The 18,360-nt window shown below is 46.2% G+C and overlaps 1 protein-coding gene and 1 long non-coding RNA gene across 2 annotated transcripts in view; one reads left to right on the top strand and one right to left on the bottom strand.

The window, feature by feature from the left end:
- Nucleotides 1–8,458, top strand: part of E2F7 (E2F transcription factor 7) — a 44,442-nt gene extending 35,984 nt beyond the window's left edge. The window contains exons 11-13 of the mRNA XM_084797053.1: nt 1,081–1,330; nt 3,113–3,540; nt 5,721–8,458. Coding sequence (XP_084653179.1) covers nt 1,081–1,330; nt 3,113–3,540; nt 5,721–5,888 — 846 coding nt within the window. The 3' untranslated portion in view covers nt 5,889–8,458. The remainder of the gene's footprint in view (nt 1–1,080; nt 1,331–3,112; nt 3,541–5,720) is intronic.
- Nucleotides 1–18,360, bottom strand: part of LOC311606063 — a 92,757-nt gene that overhangs the window by 2,031 nt on the left and 72,366 nt on the right. The window lies entirely within an intron of this gene.

Genomic DNA, 18,360 nt, shown 5'->3' on the forward strand with positions numbered 1-18,360 from the left:
CAAAAAAAAAAAGTCAGTACAAGGTAGCAATCACTCTTATCATGTCTAGTTATTTCTTTCTTTATTTATTTTTATGAACCTGAAAAAACAAGTTTGCAGTCATTACACTAATCCTTTGGGCCCTGGAAACAGTAGAGTTCCTGAGCCAGGAATGTGGGTGCCCCTCGAGGGCCAGGACTCCAGTGGGTCTGCCCTCTTCGCTGCCCACTAGTCAGTTCCTCAGCCACAGAATGAGCAGAACAGGAAGATGAGCTGCCTGCCTTTCCCACTTAGTAGCCCCGCACAGCTTAGCGAGATGTGACCAATATGACTGGGAGGACCCCAGTGCCTCCGTCACAGCCGCTTGTGGTGGGTCGGCTAGGCGCCCGCGCTGCTTGGAAATTCCTCCATTGATTAAGCACCTTTCCCTTCTACCTTTCTCTTGCCAAAATTGGCTTTTCTAGTTTTATACAGAGCCCAGCATTAAGTGGGAGCGTGGGGGGGGAGGGGCAGTAGATTTGAATCGATGGGAGAAATAAGCGGGTGAAGGAGAGAATAGCCAGAGTGCATTGTGTACATGCATGAAATGGTCAAGGAACTTAGGAAAAAATAAATCAAATTAAGAAAAAAAAACAAAACTGAAGGAGGAAAAAATTGTGTAAGACTTGACAAGCATGTGGCTTAGACAACCAAAGGTGCCTCTGAGCCAGCCCATCTGTCATGCAGGGTATGTTTTCGTCCTTACAGATTGACACAAAGGACATGAGACCCACAGATTGAGAACCCCTGCCTAGAAGGCTGCAGCACCAACACTCCCTAGGGGTTACAGATACATAGGCTTTTCCCTCAGAGTCTGACTGCCGTGGCCACATCGGCACTGCTGTAATCTCTAACATGTCTGTACATAGGAGTCCTAAGGCTGCATATGCACACCCACTCACTACTGTACCTATAAACAGAATAAAAGCTACTGAGCCATTAATCCAAGCAGCCCGTGGCCCTTCTCTCGTTTATGTGGTAGATATTTTACAGAAACTCTTCTCAAATTGACTGCTGGAATTTTTACTCGGCTTCTCTGCTTTCTGGTTTGGTTGTGCTTAGAAACCCTCAAATTCCACAGACCTCGCCTGCCCTGTGACCCTGAGAAATGGGAGATCTACACCCCTGGAAGACGCCTGCGCAAAGGGGCCGCTCCCTGCTGCAGAAGTTTCAAGAAACTTTGCAAGCTGCTACATCGCTTCTGACTGTGCAAACGCATCAAGAAGTGCAGACACTGAAAACCCTTCAAACAGCAGTGAACTCACCAAGGACCCCACGCTGCCACAGTATCTCTATGTGCAGTCTCCAGCAGGTAAGGGGCATTTACGCCATGCACTGGACTTACAGGTCTGCCTGTGTCACCTGACCAGACAGAGCAGTTCACTGATGATGTATCTGTCTCACTCCCAGCCTCCTTAAATGAAGGGCGAGACTGATATCCTCTGTTCACCAACTACAGGGGAAATACAATACGGGGTAGATGGGGTTGATGACGAAACCACACATTTAAAAGATAAGTTTATTTTTCGATTCAAGCGAATCTGGCACTGGCGCTGGCTCGGAATCACAGTGTGAGTGTGCCGGCAATTGTGCACAGTTAGCATCCCGATTTTCAGCATCAAGATATACCAAGCACGTCATCGTCATCTCCAATAAGAGGACTTGATACTTAAAATCACTTACTTCCTGCGTCAACCCAAAACAAGTCCTCAGCTCCTCTCACTGATAAAGAGTAGCACCAGCGCCTACTTCACTGGAGTGCTGGGAAAATCAAATGGTATTTAATAAGTTGAAAGAACCTAGAGAGCCAGTGTCACCACTTACCGAGGCTCAGGAGGTCATGTTGCTACTTTGGATAAACTGAATCAGAGTTGAAAACCCGTTACGATATGTCCTGTGTACGTAAAGTTGTTCTTGATATAAAGATATCTTATTAGTTGCTTTTCTCAGTGTTAAAAGGAGAAAACTTGAGATCGGCTTAAAGAAGGGAAGCTTCATTTTGGCTCCTGGGTTGGGAAGGTGCGGCCAAAGCAGCACAAGATGGCTGGTTATACCGTGCCTGAGGGCAAGGCCCAGAGAGCTGCTCGCTTTGGCAGCTCATATACTAAATAGCATGGGAACGATACAGAGATTAGCACGGCCCCTGTGCAAATGGCATCCAAATTTGTGAAGTGTTCCTCTTTTTTTTTTTAAGACCCAGAGAGGGTTGAATGCGGTTCCTCAGTAGTTTATCTACTTTCATGGTCCAGGACAAGCACCACCGTCCCGTCTCCACCTACCTGGCCCTGGGACTGCAAGTGCGCACCAGCATGCCTGGCTTTCTAGCTTTACAGAGCCCAGATTCGGGTCTTTGTGTCTGAAGCAGTTTCCCAAGTGAACTATCTTCCCCGGCCCCGTTATCTGTACTTTTCAGTACTGACAAAGTAGTATTAATATTGTCATGACTGCTTATGATTATTGAAGAAAATATAAATATTTACTTGTAAGCTCATAATGATAAAAATAGGGTTTTCCCACTAAGATTTCATTTTCCCCTTCATTTTGGATTCAATGCAACTCCTAGGGGAGGGTGGGGAGCCGGCTCATTGAATAAAGTGTTTGCTGAGCCAGCATGAGGACCTCAGTTCGAATCCCCAGAGCCCACATAACGCGAGGCATAGGAGTGCCTGTGTCCATAGTCCCTGCATCCCTATGAAGAAATGGGAAGCCCTTGGGACAGCTAGCCTGCTCTGTGCAGTAGTGAACGAGAGACTCTGCCACAAAGTAGAAGGTGAGGACACAGCACCCAAAGTGCTCCTCTCATGCACACATTCACACACGAATGCATACATCCACAGGGGGAAACAAATTAAAATGAATCCTCTGCAGGCACTGACCACAAGACCCTGCAGGTACATGGTGACATGCAGTCTTACCACCCATGTAATGTCCCCACGTCAGCTGGAAAAGCACCTCAAGGATGTTCACCATCATCGAGGAGAAGGTGACATCATTCGCTGATTTATCGTGGACTCCTGTGTAGGCGCCATGAGGGGTGTAAACATCAATGGAATCTTACGTTGTGATTTTCACCTTTGTTTTTCTTCTGTCTCAGGGTTGAATGGCTTCAACATGCTCTTACCAGGCGGTCAGCCCCCCCATGCTATGGGGGGGCCATCCCCAGGTCAGCTGCCACCCTTCGGTGTCCCCTGCATGTTCTTACCGTCTCCAAGCTTGGGCCCCTTTCCGGTCCTCTATTCTCCTGCACTTCCGCAGCGGCCCGTTTCCTCAGCTCCCGGCGCTCTCCCGAACACCGGGCCCGTGAATTTCGGCTTGTCCAACCTGGGATCTGCAGCTCACGTCCTCCTCAGCCCTGCAGCCATGATCAGTCCAAAGTCGTCCACCCTCCCTTCTGCCGATCCTCAGCTTCAACGTCAGCCATCTGTAAACTTGAGTCCAGTGATGCCAGGCTCACACGGCGTCATCCACCCCGAGTCCCCCGGTTACATGAGACACCCGGTATCCATGGTAAAAGTAGAACAGGTGAGACCCGAGGCTCCGTTGTTCTGTCCTGGGGTGAGCCTCTGTATAGTTAGCTTTCCTCTCAGTCACTTGATGGATCCAAAAGAGGTATTACATCAAGGCTCTACCTGGTTTGCAGTGTAAACCGAATGTTAACTGCCCTTCCAGCAAGCTCCGAGACAAGTGATGTCATGCATGACGACAAGCCTTTTCAGTCACCATTCCACTTGGCGTTAGGCGGAGTTCCAGGAGCTCTCCATATCTGGACTGTCTCCCTGACCTGGCATTCCTCTCTTTAGGCTGCTTAAGGAGACCATCCTAGGTGGAGTTATCCAGCTGCAGGACAGCACGCTCAGCTCTAACACCGATTCCTCAGCAGCCATCATTTCTTAAGGCCGCCTGGGAGCTAAGGTCACACACACGCAATCAGTGCCCACGTGACCAGCTCTATGTTTGTCTCTCAGATTCTTTCTGTAGTCCAGTCAACAAAAGTCTGTTCCATTCTTACAAGACACAGTGTTCAGAGGCTCAGACGTTTGCTAGATGTTTCAATAATCATACTCATTTTTAGACACGATTTTGGTTGCTTCAGTTTTTGCAGTGCTGGCAATCAAACCTAGGCAACAAGCTGGGCAAGTGCTGTGCTGCTGGCCGATAGCCCGTGCCTCAACATAACGCTTTTTAAGAAAAATAGTGCTTTAGCCCAGCACAGAGGCGCACGCCTGTAATCCCAGCACTCAGAGAGGCAGAGGTAGGCAGATCTCTGAGTTCGAGGCCAGCCTGGTCTACAGAGTGAGGCCAGGATAGCCAAGGCTACACAGAGAAACCTTGTCTCAAAAAACCCAGAAAGGTTTTATTAAATCTTTATAAGAATTTCATACAGTATATTTTTATTATATTCATTCTCCTTCGCCCGAATCCTAGGTCTTTGCCTACCTCCCTCATCATCCAACTTTGTTTTCTTTCTCGAGTCTTTCTAAATCCTTTGAGCCCAGCTTCTGTTGGCCAACTACTCCTAGGCATGGGCCTGCCTCAGAGTGTGGTCAGTGTACCTGATGTCACAGTAACGGACACTGACTTTCCCAGCAGTAGCCACATGCCAGGAGCCCTTCAGCTAGTAGTAGGATATTGTGCCCGCCTCCCTTCTGTGCTTTTTTTTTTTAATAAAAATATAATTACGGCATTTTCCACCTTCTCATTCCAATCTCTAACCTTTTTCTTATACACACCCCACACTCTTAAATTCATGGCCTCTATTTAACTGTTACATACATGTTATTCCCAATAATGTATATAATATACATGCATACATGTGTATACATAATTTTCTTGGTCCCTATAAAGCTACTTGTGTATGTAGTTTCATGCTGGCCACAGGTGTTGGGTAACCAGTTTGAAGGTGTTTCCCTGGGAAAGACCATTTGTTGTCGCTCTCATCCTCTGTACTTCCCTGTGGTCCTGTGTCTGGCTTGAGTTTGCACAGCTCTTGTGCATGCTGTCCCAGCGTGCACATCTGTCCCAGCGTGCACATCTGTCCCATCAGCATCATGCTGCCTGATTGCTAGTGATGAGCCAGGGACTGATCTGGGCAGTGACTAGAGAGCATCAACAGAATCCTGTTCCCTTCCATTTTAGGGCACATGGAGAGGAGGGGGTATTGCCAGGAAGGACCACAGACACGCTTTGCCTCTTCTGAAGCCATATTTTCCAGCGTAGAAGACAACCCCCAGCTTTAACTCTTAACTTTTCCAGTTTGCAGCCAGAATCTGCTGCAAAGGGTGTGTGTTGGAAGAGGGGTGGTCTTACATGGCGAGTGTATTCCAACTGGAAACATTAAAGTTGGTGGTCATCTTATATGCCAGATACGGTACTCTACCAAGTACTTCTAAAGTACATCTAATTTTTCTAGCCCTGTGAAGTTGATATTTATCCCCCATGGGGATGCAGAAACTGAGGGACACAGGTGAAATAATTTGTCTAGTGTCACACAGCTTTGATGGCAGAACTGAGGCCCTGGCCTCTAAACCCGGGCCACATCTGTAACATTTTGGGCTGCGCTTCTGTACCCGAGAGAGTCACACACTGTGCTAAGGGCTGAGTGAGCGGGAAGCTGGGAGGCAGCTCCTCGACACCCAGCAGCACAAAATTCCCATCCCGGGGCTTGAAACGTCATTAACCCTCCGTTTTTTCTTTCCTGTTAGTCGCCTGCACCGGCAACTCCAGAGAGCATCCAACGGCGACATCGGGAGATGTTTTTCAAGACTCCTGGCAGCCTCGGAGACCCTGGCTTTAGAAGAGAAAGAAACCAATGCCGAAACACTAGCTCAGCCCAGAGGAGACTGGAAATCTCTAGCAGCGGGCCTGACTAGTCTGATGCTTCAGTGGGTGGGGCGGCCTCAGCCCCTGAAGTTCCCTGTGTCCCAGACAAACGTCCTATGAGGAACACAGGCCATCCCGGTCCTCAGCCTGTGCCCTTGCTGTGTCACATCCACTGGTCCTGCTAACTTCCCAATATCATGAGTCATCTATTTTCCTGGACGTGACTGTTACTAATTATGCATTTAACACCAGCTAGAGTCCAGGCTCCGCGCAGCATCACAGCAGTGGTTCTGTGCCACTGTTACAGACTGATGAAGAATCATCTGATTTCTGGAAGCCGGTCCTAACTGGCTGCTAGAGCCCTGTGGGATTTTAGGGGTGGGGTGGGCTGCCTAGCACTTAGCCAGGGCCGCTATTGGAATGTGCATTCCCACCAGCCCTGAGCAAGTCTGTGACGAGAACTTCCTGCAGCCTAAGCATGGCACTGCGTCCTGGGGCTCCGGGAAGCTGCCTTCAGTTACAAATCCTACGGTGTTATTTATTTGTCCCTGAGATGGGACATAATGCACAAAGTTTACAACATCGTCCTAACACATTTTTTTCAGGGTATCACGACTTGAATGTTTATCCTTTTTTTTTTTTTTTAATAATTTGCCCTGCACTTATTCTACAACTTCTTAATAATGTGGATAAATGTATATAGGTGACAAATGTCAAGACCAAAATTACTGTGAACGCTACACCTAGCTATTAATGAACTCTGCTGACCACATCTGGGAGAGGAGGGTGTGGAAAGGAAAACTGAAGTTTTCTAGGTGCCTTGTGGCTGTTTCTGAAGTAATTATGAGCAGCGAGGTTTTACTGTTTGTTAAAAACAATCCTACTGCGCGCCACCCCCTTGGCTCCATGCCCTGCGTTTTTCAATTGCAGCGTTCACTGTAAGGTGCCAGGGGTGCGCTCCTCGCGGTTGCCGTTTGTGGTAAGACAGATCAAGATGACCGAAAGGAACGGAGAATGTTGGAACCGGGGCCAGAGTTTTGGTTGGATTATGACGCATGCTGGCACAGAAAAATGGAGAGCAATAGGTCGTTCTTTGATTCTTTTACTCCTTTCCTCATGTTAGAGGGAGGATGAGCACATTTTTAGTATTCAAAAGCTCTGTGGTCCCCCCCCAACAGGTACAGTGAGCGCAGCATGGGGGGGGGGGAGGTCAAACAAATACAGGCCTGGAAAGTCGGAGCCCTGCATGCACCTCGTTGCTTTAGGGTTCTTTACCTTCTACATGGATGAGTATTTTTACCTCACTCTTGCCTCTTCAAAGTAAACCTCTTTCCTTCACTGCTTCCTTTTTCTCTTCACGCTTCTTAGACTTAGAGTCTTAATATAAGGCTATTTTTTTCCCTTTGTATTTTTGTACCCTGTGAAATACTATGTAAAATAAAAAATAATAATAATTTAAGAGACTCTGGGAGTCTGATCAAAGTAGCTTTATATTAACTACAGGATACCTTCAGCCTTACCACCCCCAACACTAGCATTTGAAAACTTGAGTTGGGTAGCCTGTTTAACACATTTGCTACTTTTCCAGTTCTTCACCAACACTAAGCTTATAAAGTTGCAAAATGGCATTGCTCCCCTTTTTTAAAAAATTGTTTTTTCTTGAGTTAGGTTAAAAATGGCATGTTGGCTTTGACTCTGACCCCACACTGCTGGTTCCTTGCTGGAACATGACAGCAACCCCTTTTCAGGAGTTCACTGAACGTGCAGCCAAGTGAGGCTGCTGCGGGTGCTAGCACCTAAAACCTCACCCTTCTGAGCTCCCACAAAGCGCTTTCACCAAGAAGTCCCCATTTCGATAGAAACACAAGCCTGTTTCCTTCTCTCCTCCCTGGATAGTCTCCGTTTACTTTAAACTTGCTGCTGTCCTTCGTCCTGATAGCTGTTCTGTTTGTGAAGGAACCTCAGAGGATTTATGATTCTTGGGTGGTGTCAAGAAGCAATTCCATCAATGGAGAACAAAAGCCACTTCTGTATTAGGGTCCCACTTGGTGTGGCGTTTGGCTCTTCCAGACGACCGATGGCCTTTGAAACTGTAGAGCTGGACCTGAGTGCCTGGGGGTGGGGGGTGGCAAAACGGGGTTGGGGGCAGTCTAGAGTCTATTGTCTACTTTAGTGCAAGAAGTAATAACTGATAGTGGAGGCGTGAGCTCTGAGTCGGCGCTGAGGGGCGTGCTGCCTCAAAGCGTGCAGGCCAGGGTTTTCAAAGTCCTTTCTTTCTGGTACACAAGTTGGGGGTATAACTTTTATACTTGAACCTGCCTACCAAGTTTACATTGCTCGACGTAAGGTGCTATTTCTGTACTTAAGTAACTTTAATGTAAAGCTGCTTTCTGCCTATCTTATTGCACTGCTAGGCTTATGTAGGTTTTGATTTTTTTTTTTTTTTAAATTGCTGTTTGCCGCTTTGTTTTCATGGCTTTGGGCTCTGCGCTTTCCTGGTGGCTATATTACCGTAGCCGTCTGCTTGTAACTTTACTATGTGTAAACCAATCTTTTTCCCTTTTAGAAAAATACTAAGCTTTATAAAGTAGCAAGGAGAATAAATACATTTAGTAAGAAATCTTAGTTATGTTGCTTTTTTAAAAAAAACATTTTCACTTGCTGTGTGTGTGTGTGTGTGAGAGCGTGTGCATGTGTGTGCATGTGCTGGGAGTTGTACGCCGTGGCCCATGAGTGGAGGTCAAGGGACAGCTTGTAGGAGGAGTCAGTTCTCCTCTAAATTGTTGGTTCCAGGGATCAAATCAGACGGTCAGCCTTGATAGCAAGCACCTTTGCCTGCCGAGCCATCTCACGGCCCTGTGTATTTCCTGGTGGGTTTCCTTTGCTACGGTTTATTGCTAACAGTCTGAAAGCTTGGGAGGGTTGGTAGCATGCTGTTGGCCTTGGGTCTGCGATCCAGCTGGAAGCTTGGAGCTCACAGAGGACTGGCAATCAACGCTGCAGTCAAACGTGCGTGAGAGCCCCTTCCCAGCTCCCGGTATCCATGAGGCCAACGGTGTCTCGGTCTAACACTTACTCGCTTTCATCCATACCAGAGCCTGTTACTAACATGGGTACCACCTAACTTTTAAGACTCAGAGGGTGTGGTCCATGGTGCACAGCTCTGTGCCATATCGTTAGGCGGGACAGGCAGCTACCTGGGCTGGTTTTACCCTGAACTGGCTTTGACCCCTGAAGCTCAGTGACCCCAGCAATGCGTTTTTTCTCCAGCCATTGTTCCTCCCCCCCCACCCCCCCACCCCCCCACCCCCCCCACCCCCCACCCACACACAGCCTCTGGTTTCTCCGCAGTCCACACAATCCAGCCAAAAGGCTGGCCAGACCCTGTAGCCCACATCCAGTGGCCAACCAAACTCCATCCTGGCCTACCATCTCCCCAGGCATGTCAGTTACTAGAACCGGCTTCCTGCTTCAGGAAGGGCTGGAGGTAAGCAGCAGGGAACACCTCCCCTCCCCTCATGCCCTGTAGGCGGACGTGTGTACAATTGAGATTCTCTCACTAAATCTATTTCTAATTCTGTTTCCTCAAGCTTTTCACAACCTTGAGGGTGAGGGAGCTCAAACCTCCGTCTACTCTGCAGAGCTGAAATGCCACATTTGTCTGAACTGGTGCTCCAACCACACTTTAATACCTTGTTATAATATCCTTCCGTTGCTCAGGATGTCTGCATCACCAGACAACCACTAAAGCACTTAGTATTTCATACTCAACAAAGTAGCTCTGGTGGTTAATTTGTTTGGGTGTTAATGGTTTTCTGCCCCAAAAATGGTTTCCAGTCCCCGCCCCCCCGTCTAAATCCATTTGTATATGTAGCCCATGGTAACTTTTCATTTTGGTAGCTCTTGGAAACAAGTGCTCTGAAGAGCTCGGGGATTAATCGGTTAAAAATAAGAAGTGGGAAGCACTGGTAGAATTTAGTGGATTTATCTGGGGGAAAAAAGTGTGTGCCTATATAAATGTGTTGGGGCAGATGTCAGCATCTGGTGTTTTTCTCTGTAACTTCCCACATGCTTTTGGGGAGGCGTGTTCTCAGCGAGCCCCCACGGTCCCCTGTCTCTGCTATCTACCCTATACCCAGTTTTTATGTGGGGTGCCAGGGATTTGAACTCTGGTCCTCATGCTTGCACACCAAGCTCTTTACCCACTGAGCCATGTCCCTAGTCTCCTAGTTCACTCTTCAATACAAGATTATAGACTGAAGTTAGTAAGTGTACTTAAAAACTGGCACAAATATGAAAACAATTTTCATGGCATTTTATAAAGAAACTAATCTGAAAAGCCATGAATTATTCCCCCGAGCCCTCTAAAACTAGCTGAGCACTTAGATTCCTAGGGGGCAGAAGCCGTACATGACATAACTGTGTACACTGTGACTGTCTCAAAGGCTTAGCTCCAAAACACTGGTGTAATAGGGAGTTGCCGCAAAATTATATAAAACAACGGCAAAGCTTTAGAGAGCTATTTCATTGCATGGCTTCAGTGACATGACAGTTACCTAAAGCAACAGTACAGAGTGCCTGCATTTTATTACAGAAGAGTGGACTACACCACGTCGCTATTCCTTATAAAGTGAAGTCCGTTATGATGGTGCTGCCTTTGACTTCCAGTCACATCCCGGACAGCAATCTGTCACTCACTGATGCTTTCCAGCCTCTCACTGCTTCTAACTTGCCTTGCCAGCCATGCGCATTACCCTGTACTGACTGTCGGCACTCATTACTACACACACACACACACACACACACACACACACCACCTCTAGTTCTTATCCCATGGATTCAAAATCTGGCAACTACGTTTCCGAGGCTCCGCTGCTGCCAGGTACTTGATGTGATTTGACAGATCTACTCAGACAAGCCTGGTAGACAGAAGGGATGCTGGGGCCGCTCTACTTACGGCAGAAACAGCCCATGAGGGAGGAATGCATTTGGACAAAAAAAACTTTTGAAAGGAGTAAAGTAGCAATGACAGACATCTGCTCGTATGTAGTGATCTGTGCACAAAACAGCAAAAAACGTACTTTAAGATGTATCACTCAGAGTTAATATATCTTATCACAGTAACTGGAGTTTGAACTGTGTTGTTGAAGAATTGGTGGTGCCTAACTAGGCCATGAGGCTGGCATGCCTGTATATCACAAATTCGCTGACTGGAATTAATTTTCTATTGTAAACCCACATTTTATCTGGAGACTTGTTAGTTGAGAATCTTGACCAATGGGGTGCTGACTCTACACACTCTCTCTACCACTGTAGAAGCTCCTAGGAGACTCTCAGTAGCATTTAAATATAACTTACCGTATTTTTCAAACCATAAGATGCATTTCCCCCCCCAAAAAATGGAGGGTATTAGGGTGTGCCTTATGGTCTGATTGCTGTTTTTACTGGTTTTCTTGTTTTACTGCCCTAAAAACTGGGTGCGTCTTATGGTCAGGTGCATCTTATAGTCCGAAAAATACCGCAAACAGTAAGGGTCCAGGTGCATCACTCACAGTGAGAGGCAGGAAGAGCCAGATGTGTGACGATTCCTCCGGGCCTGCCTTGCTCCCTGCATCGGTTTTTCTCACCAGCCACGCAACAGTTACAGCCCCCACACAAGTCAAATTCAGCTGAAGAGTAAATGCAGCTGTTTGGAACTTCCTCCACTCTGGCTTCCTTAGAGGTCTCTCCTCAGCTCTTATAGATCCAGACTGGCATATGCCTCTTCTATAGTTTAAATACAGCTCTCTCGTTCATGGGCCCCCACTCTGAGATGAAGAGCTGTGAACAGTTATTGAGAGAAGGAGAATCAGCCTTCCCGGGGATGAATCCCATAATTGTATTTCCAGTTCCAAGCGGTCAGCCCTAAAACGTATGTATATAAGCAATCCTAAATAGTTGTGTCTTCATATTTTGTAATGTAACAATAATAATGAAAGAAAAAGACCATGACTTTGAAAGGCAGAGAGTGAGGGGGCCTGGGAGAGGTTGGAGGAAGAAAGGGGGGGGATTGATAGAAATATATTCTAACTAAAAATAAAATCAAATTTAAAACATATATAGTTTTCCCCAGGGTCCATGTGCTAACACTTTGATGCCGAGGGCAGCACCATTGTCACATGGTGCCATCTTTGGAAGGTGTGGCCTAGTGGGAGATCCTTGTGTCGCTGGGAGGCTAAGCCCTTGAAAGAATAAGCTCCTGGCCACCACTTCTTTCCCTCTGCTCCACAGCTTGCACTGTGACCTTTATCTTCAACACTCTCACCACCATCACCACCACCGTCTGCTGCCCTCACCAAAAGTGAGCCACGCCCTTGAGTCCATAAAACTACGAGCTCAATAAACTTTGTGCATTTATAAGCTAGCCACCTTGAGTATTTTATCACGGTAATGAACAGCTGACTACAACAACACTCACTTTAGACTCCACTTAGGTCTGGACAAGATTATCTTTCCTATTAAACAACGCTGTTCAGGGGACAGAAGCATATGGGCCCTGTAAGCGGAGACGGATCCCTGAACAAACTTCAGGCTCAGTTAAAAATGAAAGATGCAGAAACTCTATGCTGGCCAGCACCAAGGATTTCACTCTCTCCTTTTTCCCTTCCCTGAACTGACAGCCCAGCAACCCACAGGAAAGGGTAAGCAGGCTGCCAGTCTCTACCCAGACAAATTGCCTCTGATCAAGGTATACACAGGTGCCCTTTTGCTCTCTGGCCCCTGTGTTCCCTTTTGACATCACTGTGAATTCTGTGGGTGGCAAGGCCAACTCTATGGCATACGCATGAGCCGTCTTCATCCAGACCCCCTGGGCTGCCCCAGGTTTTCTGTCTCCCAGTTGCCTTCACCAACATAGGCATCCCCTAAGAAAACAAACACTTTACACACAGCCCAGGGATCATGTGATTCTACCTCTGGTGGGTTGTTTTTTGTTTGTTTGTTTTTGTTTGTTTGTTTTTGTTTTAGCCACAAAAAGGATTTCAGGTAAGAAAACCCGTGATCCTATGTCCTGCAAAGTCTGCCCTTTGGGGCTGCCATCAATATGACTTCAGCCTGGTATGTGAAAGCAATTGGGTTTTTTCAACCCACGAGGCCGTTTGGTGAGTGATCTAATCGTTTCAAGGCCATGCATCTCAGAGGCGCATAAACAAACTAATGCATAAAGATGTTACCGCAAACCCATGAAAACAAAATTGAAAGTCTCAACAACCTAGATAAATTGGAGCTAGTCACATAACGCACTACCGCTGAATAAATTAAATATCCAGGGGAATCACAGGGCCATGTGAACACATCTGAAAATACCTCGTAATGAGCGGAAATGATACAAAGATTAGGTTTTACAATATTTTAAATTAAATTTAAATTTAAAGCACTTTTGCAGCAAATATGCAAAAAGATACAGCGCACACACACCCACATGTGCATGGACACACACATACAAACATGCTGGCAACAATGGTTTATCCCAGACAGGAAGAGCTTGGGGGGGCACGGGGCGGGAGGTCTTCAACTGCATCTGAAATACCATTTCTGTAAAAGTGACAGGAGCCAAAGCCAGTTTGATGAATGGCAGCCATCAGTTTGCTATAGCAAGTCCCTGGGCCTGGACTTTTTTCTGTATGATGGAATGTTTTATAAAAATTACAATCTTTAACATAGAATTTTAGATACCCCTTTGTTGACTGGGCGACAGAGGGCACCTATGTTTGGGCTTTTCACGGAACCACTGTTACCGGGTTGGCCCAAGTGTCTGCTGCTGCAGCTTCCTGCAGGGACGTTTATACATCCTCAGACACGTTTCTGAGAGGCCACAGATTACTTGTTCCCCAGAAATATGGGAGGAAGTGATGCATGTTCCCTTGGAACAGAAGTTTTAAGATAGTGCTGATGTTTTTTTTATTTGTTTGTTTGGGGTTGTTTGTTTTTTCTGTCTGTGTTTCGCCCTTAGCCAGGAAACCATGTGTCCTAGATCAGGGTCATTCAGCCATGCGAGGTCTGGAACAAGAAACAGATCCATGGCCGGACCAGCCTGGAGGGAGCATATAGCTGAGCAGACCGAAAACACATTTTCAAGCGTCTGGGACTGGGGGTTGCCTGCTACCTCTAATTTATGGTTTTTCTGGCTCACACAATTTCAAAGCGTAATAGTAAACACAGCTTCCAACACGGCACAATTGCTGTGATTTTTGTTTTATTTTTTGTTTTTTGAGAAACAGGTTTCAGGGTGACTGAATTGCCCAACATTTTTTTTTTTTTATATCATAAGACATTAAAAGTCAGAGACCTGATAGGCTGTGATCTTATAGTGGGGAATAAGGTGCCCTTCTGTCACAGACCTAAGGGAGGGGAACAGGATGAAAGAGGGAGGGAGGGGGACCGGGAAGATACAAGTGAGGGGATAACAATTGAGATGTAATATGAATAAATTACTTAAATAAAAATTTTAAAAAAGAAAACGAAAAGAAAAAAGAACTCAGTAAATTCAACATTGAAAATGTGTGTGTGTGTGTGTGTGTGTGTGTGTGTGTGTGTGTGTGTGTGTGCATGGCGTGTGCACTTGTGTGCACATGGTGTATGCAGATGTCGGTGGCTGCGTGTGCCTGTGTAAGATGAGGTTGGGATAGGATGCCTGCTCTACCACTCACCACACTTCATCCCCCTGAGAAAGGGCTTCTTGCTGCACCTGGAGCTAGGCTGGCTGCCACCAAGCTCCAGGGAGGCTTCTGCCACCCACCATCCCCCCACAGCACAGAAGTTACAGGAGGTGTGGCCAGTCTGTGAGGGCTGGGGATTCGAACTCAGGTCCTCACACTTGCACGACAACCACACCATCTTCTCAGCCCCCGATGTAGGAAACTTTATTAATGCCCCTACCACCTTCTGGACAGCGTCAGCACAGTCCGGTTTGGCATGAGCACGCTTTTGAAAGTGCTAATAATATACAAAGCGTTTTCTTGATACCATCAAAGTCCATCTCTGTTCCTGTCTAAAAGCTGTTTGCCTGGGTAACTTCTGGTGAGATGTTCTGTCTCTCCCTTCCCTATCTCTACATCCTTTCACCACCACAAAAGTACAAACTATCTCTTGTGCACTGGGAGGCGTACTGCCTGGGTATGGGGACCACGGGGTCCCCTGGCATGGAATTGACTGCCGAGCCACTATGCTGAGAGCCGGTCAGTTCATCAACAAGTGAGATCAAATACTTTTCCAGGCCCTGGGGGCTCTAATTATTTTGCTGTCCACACCTTGAAGTAGGACCCAACCTGTTGTCCACTGATGGAAAAGAGAAAATTATTAAAAGTTCAAAGTCCTTTGAGGCAAGGGACTGAAAATCATCTTTTCAAACCGGGTTTAACAATGCCTCTTAAGGTTTTTTGCATTCCTATTTTTCTGGATTTGATACTTCTTAAAGCTTATACACGGGAGATATAATAGATATGAAAAGCATTGGTGCTGGTCACCCTCGCACTAGCAAGTGCTTGTCACAGACATGTAAAGCGATTTTTTAAAAAATCTCAAAACAAAACATTAGTTTTGAATGATCACCATTTTAAATACATTTGAGTTTGTTTGTTTTTTGTTTTTTGTTTTTTGTTTTTTGAGACAGGGTTTCTCTGTGTAGTCTTGGCTGTCCTAGACTCTCTTTGTAGACCAGGCTGGCCTCAAACTCACAGCGATCCGCCTGCCTCTGCCTCCCGAGTGCTGGGTACATTGAGTTTTTAATGAGTAATAAAAATGTACATAATCAAAGCCTCATGGTCAGGCAAAAAAGTAAAACTTTAGGGAAATGTATGCATAGATTCTACAAACACACCATTATGTGTATAACATGAGGCATTTGAGACATCTCTGTACAAATGTCGTCTGTTGGGGACATGAGAGTCACACATCAGCTCCAGGAGGAAAGAGCAGTAAGTGAAAATTCCTCACCTAAAACTACTTGCCGTGTGCTTTTAAGACAGCTGATGTGTATCAGGCCGCTATTCTATTGCATTGTACTGTATATACCAGAAGAGTAATGTGGGTTTATCTTAATATTTATGAATGTTAATACTCATAAACCACAGGAGAGTATCTTCCCTATGGGAACTTTTCAAAGTTACTCTTAGGGGTAATTGAGCAAATCTTTCCAGGAAGACAGCCCTGCCACCTCCTCCTAGTCCCCACGGGTTCCCATCACTGTCCACAAGAGGGCGGTAACGTCCGCAAAGCCTGACGGATCTCCAAAGCCAGATGCTTCCAAACCGTTTCTTTCCCTTGCAACCAATATGTTAAATAAACAGTTTATGTCGCTCTTGAATTATAATGACATATCTAGAATGAATAACGGCTGAATCTCAAAGTATTTCATTATATTTCCCTGTCTGTCATGTGACGAACTAATTCTATAAATGCCAGGGCTTTTCTCATCCACCTGGACCAGATCTGGATGTTAAATTCATTTTATATACCTCTCTGCCTTTTCCTTCCCCGGCAATGATACACTGGGCTCAGTCCCCGACTCCAGTTGCTAAGCAACTAAAAGATCTTTGTTTTTCTTAAACATCAACCATTAGCTGCCTTTATTTTCTCTAACCAGAACATGGCTGCAGCCCAGATTCCCTCCTCTTTCTAAAATCTCAAGGCAAGACGCTTATAAACTTATGCTAATAGCATGGTAAATCACATCACAGTGGATAAAGGCAAGAAAAGAAAAGGCAGGACACGCGCTCAGCACTCGGCATGTAGTATTCAAGCACCACACTAAGGGCCCATTTTGGCCTGAACAAGATCGCAAATTTTTACTGAGCACTTATTATATACAAGGTACTCTGCTAAATGTATTTTCTTTTAATGTTAAAAATATTCTTATTTAACACTCCTCTATACGTTCTGAAGGCTATTTATTCTACCTCCAGCAGAGAACATCACTAAAGAAGAAGAACAGCATTTTGAGGAAGGGAAATGGAAACACAAAGGGAATAAGCCATCTTGGGCATCCCAAGTGAGCATCCGTACGGCCATCTTAAGCATCAACAGGAGCATACACATATGCCTCTTTAAAGCCGGGTCTCCTCACTATGCAGCCCTCACTGGCATGGAATTCCTGACCCTTCTGCCTCTACTTCCAAGACACTGAAATATATATGTAGCAATGCTTGGAGGTAAATGTATTATACTTTACATTTCTTTCATTTTTATTTTACGTGTATGGGTGTTTGGCTTGCATGTATGCTTGTGCATGCCTAAGAAGGCCAGAACGAGGCACAGACCCCCCCAAGAATGGAGTTACAGATGGTCCAGTTTCAAGGGACCAGAGGGTCCTCCGAAAGAGCCACCAGAGCTCTTAATTACTGAGCCACCTCTCCAGCCTGACTATTTATTTTATTTTTGATCTGTGGTTGTTCAAGACAGGGTTCTCTGTGTGGCCCTGGCTGCCCTGAAACTCGCTCTATAGACCAGGCAAGCTGCAAACTTTGAGATCTGCCTGCCTTTGCCTCCCAAGTGCTGGGATTAAAAAGTGGGCGTCACCATGCCTGGCCTTTTGTTGTTGTGGCGAGTTTTGTTTGTTTTGTTTTGTTTTAATATTTCAGAATGGAGAGATGGTTCCCAGAGGGATTAAAGTATTCGTCCTTCAGAGAATCAGAAAGTAGCAAAAATATATTGTGTCACATTGACATCAACACAGCACAGGGCCTCCTGCTGATCCTGGACTCCAACTGTTGTCTCACACCCTACTGTTGCTCCGCATCATTGTCCGACATGTACATATGGCCTGAGGATTTCTACACTAACACTGGCATGGGGCAGCCCCTGCAGGGATGGACAGAGCGGCTGTGCTTTGGGTTACTACAACGTGGGAAGATAGAGCCCTCATTTGGACCTTGTTTTCCCCTCCGTTAGAGTGAAGGAAAACGGTAGTATCCTCGAGGGCATGACTTGAAGATACGCACTGTGTATTAATTAAATTAATTAATTGACTATACCCCCAAATGCTTCCCCCTCATTCACGTCACCCCTCTCAGAGGGGCAGATTGTGGCGTGCCGGCTCTACCATCCTCAGCACGACACCTTCATTCTCACCCACGGAAGGCAGGGTGGGAGGCGGAAGTGGGAAAGGCTGTTTAAAGTCAGGCCTGGAGGCAGGACACTTTGCTATCACTCACATACCTAACCAGCCGCAAGCTCAGGCAAATAAATATAGCCGCCCGGCAGTCAAAAATGCAAGTGCCTGGCAGTTTAATTGGGTTAAGGTTAAACACGGCACATGCTGTTATCTTGAGATTAAACCTGGCACCTGCCCTAAGCAGTTCTGTATAGTAATTCATTTAAGCCCCATGACAACCCTTTAGGGGTGGTACTGTTATTTATACCTATGTGTTGACAGACGAACCGAGACAAGAGATAAACCATCTTCAAGGGGGGTTGGACATCGTCTGATTGAGATGTTCATATACACACACTGTAGGGTTGGACTTGAATGTCAGGGAGAGGATTACA

The sequence above is a fragment of the Acomys minous genome (genome assembly GCF_964271855.1).
Source record: "Acomys minous genome assembly, chromosome: 9".
Taxonomy (NCBI): domain Eukaryota; kingdom Metazoa; phylum Chordata; class Mammalia; order Rodentia; family Muridae; genus Acomys; species Acomys minous.